This window comes from Hyperolius riggenbachi, chromosome 1 (genome assembly GCF_040937935.1).
Source record: "Hyperolius riggenbachi isolate aHypRig1 chromosome 1, aHypRig1.pri, whole genome shotgun sequence".
In the NCBI taxonomy this organism is placed as follows: Eukaryota; Metazoa; Chordata; class Amphibia; order Anura; family Hyperoliidae; genus Hyperolius; species Hyperolius riggenbachi.
The window spans coordinates 243,754,062-243,760,617 of NC_090646.1; the positions used below are offsets into that span (position 1 = coordinate 243,754,062).

The 6,556-nt window shown below is 43.3% G+C and overlaps 1 protein-coding gene across 1 annotated transcript; it reads right to left on the reverse strand.

The window, feature by feature from the left end:
* Positions 1-4,130: 4,130 nt before the first annotated feature.
* Positions 4,131-5,840, reverse strand: LOC137570646 (piggyBac transposable element-derived protein 4-like). The gene has a single exon (XM_068279377.1). It carries the CDS (start codon positions 5,838-5,840, stop codon positions 4,131-4,133), a length of 1,710 nt encoding a protein of 569 aa, XP_068135478.1.
* Between the last annotated feature and the right edge of the window lie 716 nt (positions 5,841-6,556).

Consider the following 6,556-nt stretch of genomic DNA (forward strand, 5'->3'; position numbering starts at 1 on the left):
CTACCTATACTGGGACTCCTACCTATGCCTAGCTAACTACTGGGGCACCTACCTATGCTTATCTACCTATACTGGGACACCTATCTATGCCTACCTACCTATACTGGGGCACCTACCTATACCTACCTACATACAAGAAGATCATCAGGTTGTTGCTCCATTGTGGACAGATCAAATGTTATCAGCTGGACAGTCACTGTTGTTCTATCATTGAGCTACCACATCCCGGCGACCATATGGGTTTGAACACCGCCACGGCCTGCACTCTGGCCATGGTGCGCACCAGTTCAGCACGACCATCAGTGCGCAAACAGCGGTTTGCAGTGCGTTACACAGTGAGTTTGGTGTGTCAGTGGGAAGCAGAAATCTAATTACACTCCCTGATTGATGTATACACATGCAAGATGTTTGAAAGCACTTTAGGCCTGCAATTTAGCATTCAATGGGCTTGATTCACAAAGCCGTGCAAACTGTTTAGCACGGGTGTGCTAAACAGTTAGCACGTGAAGTGCCGTTTGCGGACTTTTGTGCGCGCAAAGGCAAATTGCGCGCTTAATAGGCCGCAATTGCGCGAATCGCGGCACTTTGCGTGCGCAAAAGTCCGCGAACTGCACTTCACGTGCTAACTGTTTAGCACACCCATGCTAAACAGTTTGCACAGCTTTGTGAATCAAGCCCTATGTGATTTCTGCCTTTAAAACGCTGCTTTGCGTCAAATCCAGATTTTTCCCCGGGACTTTTGGCGTCTATCCCACTCATCCATGCTCCCCTCCAGGTGTTAGACCCCTTGAAACATCTTTTCCATCACTTTTGTGGCCAGAATAAATGTTTCTAGTTTTCAAAGTTCGCATCCCCATTGAAGTCTATTGCGGTTCGTGAAAGTTCACGCGAACCAAACCTTTTGCGGAAGTTCGCGAACCCGATTTGCAAACCGAAAATCGGCGGTTTGGGCCATCTCTATTAGTGGGTAGCCTAATGGAGTGCCGGATGACAGACTGTTTGTATTTATGTATATAATGTGCATGTTTTTGTATTCTATTTGTATTCATTCTATTTGTATTCTATGCATATGTCTCTGCAATTGGGGTTAACAATACAGGTGGGCTGAGCAAGTAAGTGGTTCGGGTGGGGTTCTTCAGCCTTAGCCTATATTTGCCCCATGTGATGTCAGACATTTTTATGCACCTGATGAAGGTCCTGTGTGTCCGTAAAATGTAGTGCTTCTGTTTCATAATATATGCATCTTTGCAGCCAGTGGTGTGACATCTCTTTTTTCACCTTTGGTTGTACCCGAGACTGTGTGAGCATTCCAGTCCAGGCGGGGCACTGGTGAATCCCAGGACAAGGTATACCTGGGCAGCTGCTTCCTTGGAGTTTCATAGTGTTACACTCACTGCTGCAGCTTGCTGTATGCTACACTCCTCTCTGTAAGTTCTAACACTCTGGACTTATGATTACTTCCCCCGCCATATGAAATGCAGCAAACTTTACTCCATGTATCAAATTCATCAAACATAAACATTGCACCACATAAGAAATGCAGCAGTCATCACTCCACATATAAAATGCCACAACTGTTACCCCACATATTGCCTGCTCATAACGTGTCAGGAGGAGGATGTGATAGACAACTAGGTGCTTGACCCGATATAATGTAAAGGCAATGTATAATGTAAAGGCCTAGAACAGCATGCAAAAGAATATGTAGGAAGTTGAACAGAAGCAACATCCTGGAAGAAGAAGAAGAGTGTGAACCTGTATTATTGAGACTACCACTCCATTGTATGATCTGGCATTGTGTGTGTTACTGTTTACCTGCATTGTGCTGTCACCCTTATTATCATTGACTGTAACCTTACTTATTGTCCAGCGCTGCGTAATATGTTGGCACTATATTAATCCAATAAATGATAATAATAGCCCTTTAAATATATTTATTGCAAGAAGTACAGACTTGTAAGGTATTTTTTATTTTTCACTTCATGTGCATTTATTAAGTCAAAGGCTGAACTAGAACTTTAAAGCGGAATATAACCCAGAATTTTTTCTTTGCTCTAAAAGATTATTTACAGCATATAACATACTAACAAAATGTTTTTTTTTTTTTTTAGTAAAACAGCATTCAAAGGGTCACATCACAGGGCTGACTCTTTCTTCTGCAGGGAGAACACGCATCCGAACTACTTATAATCTTATCTTGTGTACACATTCTTTACTTGATACATTTATGTAAACATTCTCTGGCTGTGCAGGACTTCAGCTGATGAGTGCTGAAGTGAAAAACAGATCAGAAATAACTGCTGGCAGCATTTACAACAGAATGACAACAGTTATAAATAAAATGCACCAGCAGCTTTTAAAGTAAATTAACAGAACTTTGGGAAGTTGAATATTAATACTTGTGCACAAAAGCAAATATGATAATTGTATGCGTTATAAAAAGTAGGAAAACACATTTTTGTTGAAAATCCGCTTTAAGTAAACATACAATTTGCTTTGTGATATTTACCTCAACTGTACTGCATGTGTCAAAAAAAGGATTTTGTCTTGCAATGCAGATTACATTTTTTCCGTGAATTAGCAATACCTTGCTAAAATGGGAGATTACTCTTTAAGAATTAATGTGAAAAGTAAGAAGGTGTTTTGAACAGTGAATTAGGAAAATGGGTAAAACACCATACTATAACAAACATGCAGTTGGAAAGGCTCAGTTATATTCAAACATTTAAACCCCGAATGTGTAAAAAGTAACAATTTAACATGTGATCAAGATTAATGAACTGCTCAGTAATCTGGACATGTGTGGTGACAGGTTGAAAATTGTGGCCTGCCATATAGCTAGTGGCCTGAGGCAAAACTGATGACAGGATGTTATCACATCAGCATGACACTAGCAGAAGGTTATATGTGATCGGTTTGGGATGTCAAATTTGTACACTTTACATTTGTGGCTATATACTGTATCTATCTATCTATCTATCTATCTATCTATCTATCTATCTATCTATCTATCTATCCACTGTATATACTGTATATATGTGTGTGTGTGTGTGTGTGTGTGTGTGTGTGTGTGTGTGTGTGTGTGTGTGTGTGTGTGTGTGTGTGTGTGTGTGTGTGTGTGTGTGTGTGTGTGTGTGTGTGTGTGTGTGTGTGTGTGTGTGTGTGTGTGCGTATATATACATACATATATATATACATATTTATGTATATATACACGCACACACACACATATTACAATATTACAAATCAGCAATTTATAAGCAAGCTGCTCTTCTATATCTATTTTCATTATTTTCGCTTAACTACAATTAAAGAGAACCTGAAATGAAAATATAAAGTCAAAATAAACATAAACAGGTCATACTTACCTCCTGTATAGTCTACTCCTCAATCTCTTCCTCCTCTCCTGCGCCCCATTTGTCCACTGTGATCAATGGAATTCTCCGTCCTCCATTATGAAAATGGCCATTACCCCATAACAGCTTCCTAGTCAGCACACAGTTAGACTTTAATATCATCCACTTGAGCCATAGGGAAACATGGACATTAACTTGCACATTCAGTTGTAACTGACAGCTGCTGAAATATAACTGACAGCAACTGGTATATTTCAGTTCTGACAAAATATTGTCAGAACTGGAAGGGATCATTGTCAGAAGAAAATGGTGAGCCTCTGAGAGGAACTGACAGTGAGGATAGTATGTAATATTCATTTGCAGCTGTGCCATGTGTTTATTTTATATAATTTTACTCGCTTTAGGTTCCCTTTAAATGTTATGTGTGTTTTCAATTCTAAAGCTTTATATTTATCTCTTTTTGTAATTTGAGAACAATAAGAATCGAGTTTACAATGTACAATTCTCACTAAAAGATATCAATTAACCTCCCTGGCGGTCCATTTCTGTCAGGAATTAGGAGTCAAAAGCGGTACATTTTTTTTCATGAATTTTAGGCCTCCGATTTTTAAGTCTTAACTCACCAAAATACATCAGAATAAAAGTGTGGTAGACATTCTGCATATAAATAAAAGTCAGGAACACAAAATTGTTGAAGTAAATAAATTTATCAATAATCTGAAATAAAACTGTATAAATAAGGCAGCAAATTATGCAGTATGTACATATATACTCCTAATACACCTCCCGTGTGTGGTATATTTTAAAGCAAGGAATTGCACACAGGGCAACATCACAGTCTGGACAGTAGAATCGTGATTCTTTCCTGATTCTTTTCCCCTTCTCGTCGCTTTTGCTGCAGCACACATGACATGTCCTAGTTGGGGCATTTTTTTTGGGAGTTGGTGGAATGTATTCCATAAAATGTCGGCCAGTGAGGCGCTCCGGATTTACCACATAAGAGGCACGGCGTCCAACTCTGGCATCCGATGCAGTCTGGTACCTTAGACAGATACATTCGCACAGTTTCCAGATGAAATCAGCGTGCGTCACTGGCCTGTCACTTCCCTGCTTGTGCAGAATGTATGCATTCCAAATGCTTTGTTCTAGTAGGTGCCGGAAAATCTTCTTGTAATACTTTTTCTGCTGCTTCCTGACAGCAGGATAAAAGGTCACCGCCTGGTCAGCTTTGTCCACACCACCCATGGTGTGGTTATAGTCCATCACGACCTGCGGTTTTACAATATCCTTTCCTCCTCTCGTTCTGGTGGGGACAGTGGAGGTGTCGTGAACAGTAGAGAGGAGACAGACGTCTTTTTTGTCCCGCCACCGGAGGGCTAACATCTTCCCTTTCTGCCAAGCAGCTATGTCCCCAGTCTTCAGCTTCTGCTTGGCAAAGGCCGACGGCATCTCCCTCCTGTTAGCCCTAACAGTGCCATAGGTGTCAGTCTTATGCTTGATAAGAATCTCAGACAGTTCAGGGGAGGTGTAGAAATTATCTGTGGTGAGACAGTAGCCTTTGTCCAACAAAGGCTCCAGAAGGGACAATACAGACGATGTCGCCACTCCAAACTCGCTAAACCTGGGACAAAATTTTGTGCCTTTTCCCGTATACAAAATAGTATTCCAGATGTATCCGGTACTTGACTCGCATAGCGTGTATGATTTGATCCCAAAGCGGGCCCGCTTGGAAGCAATATATTGGAGCCAGCTCAGCCTCCCCTTATAGGCCATCAGGCTCTCGTCCACGCTGATGTCCCTCTGTGGCACATACGTGGTCCTGAAATTTTCCACCACCATCTGGTAGACCTCCCAAATTTTTTTTAGTTTTGGAGCAGGGTGGGTCGACTCCTCAAAAGTTTCATTGTTAGAAAAGTGGAGAAACTTCATTATAAGGGAAAAACGGTACTCGGACATAACTGTACCGAAGAAGGGGGTTGCAATGATTTTATTCGTGCTCCAGTACCATTTCTGCAGGGGCTTCCCCACCACTCCCTGCAGAATGATCAGGCCCAAAAACAGCCAAATATCCGCTGCTGTTACCGGCTCCCAGGTCCTGCTTCTGGAAAAGGGTCCTTGAGGAGTAGCCAATTGTTGGGTCGCATAGCGATTAGTCTCCTCCACTATCCTCTCAATAACCGCCTCCGAGAAGAAAAGCTGCAGGTATGCCAGGGGGTTGCACTCGCACTCCTTCTTCAGGCCAGGCTCCCCAGTAAAAGGGAAACATGGGGGCGGTGGCGGAGCCTGAGAAAGGTCGATGGGGCACCAAACCCGGATATCACTAACGTCGCTGGTGATGGTGTCACTGTCGCTGTCGCTATCTGGGTCGGATGACAGATCCCCAGGTGCGTCGCTGTCACTGGAGTCCGCCAGTGACTGCAGATCGCTGTCCTCCAACTCCGCCAGCGCTTCCACGGTGAGACGTCTTCTGGAGGATGATGCCATAGTAAATCCAGGCAGAGGTCGGTGCAGGCAGCAGGCAAAGAGTAGTCCAAGTCCAGGCAAAAATCGTCAACGGGTAATCAATCAAATCCAGGCAGAAGGCAGAAAGAGTAGTCAAAGTCCAGGCAAAATCAGCAACGGGTAATCAATCAAATCCAATCAGAAGGCAGAAAGAATAGTCAAAGTCCAGGCAAAAATCGGTAACAGGTAGGCAGAAATCAAGATAAGCACTCACAGATCACAGAGATCACAGCCAGCTCCTCTCCAGCTCAACAGCCACAACTCCTCTCAGCAAACCAGGAAGCAAAAGGCAACATTGCATTGGATACAAAATCCTATTGTATCCAATACAATGCTGTTTTCGCCCAATCAGATGAGTTTATTTTAATTTTTTTTTTTATACTTTTTTATACTCCCTCCCTCCCTCCCTCCTTCCCCTCCCTCCATCCCCTCCCTCCCCTGTGACCCTACGCTGCCCCTGTCACTCTGCCGCTGATCGGCTATTATGGTCTATTGGCCGCCGGGTCCCCAAAGATCAGAGCGGTAAGGGGGACTCCGGCGGCCGGGTGGAAGAAGCCTGGGTCCCGCTGACAAGAGCTGATCGCGCCGGGACCCAGGGATTGGCTGCAGGCATTTTTTTTTTTTTACAAACTCCCTCCCTTCTCGCCGCCCACGACGTCACGACGCACCGCCGATCCTCCCAGCTAATTGGCCGCCGG

Excerpts from the sequence above, each read along its gene's own strand:
- LOC137570646 (XM_068279377.1), bottom strand. The coding sequence starts at position 5,840 with ATGGCATCATCCTCCAGAAGACGTCTCACCGTGGAAGCGCTGGCGGAG.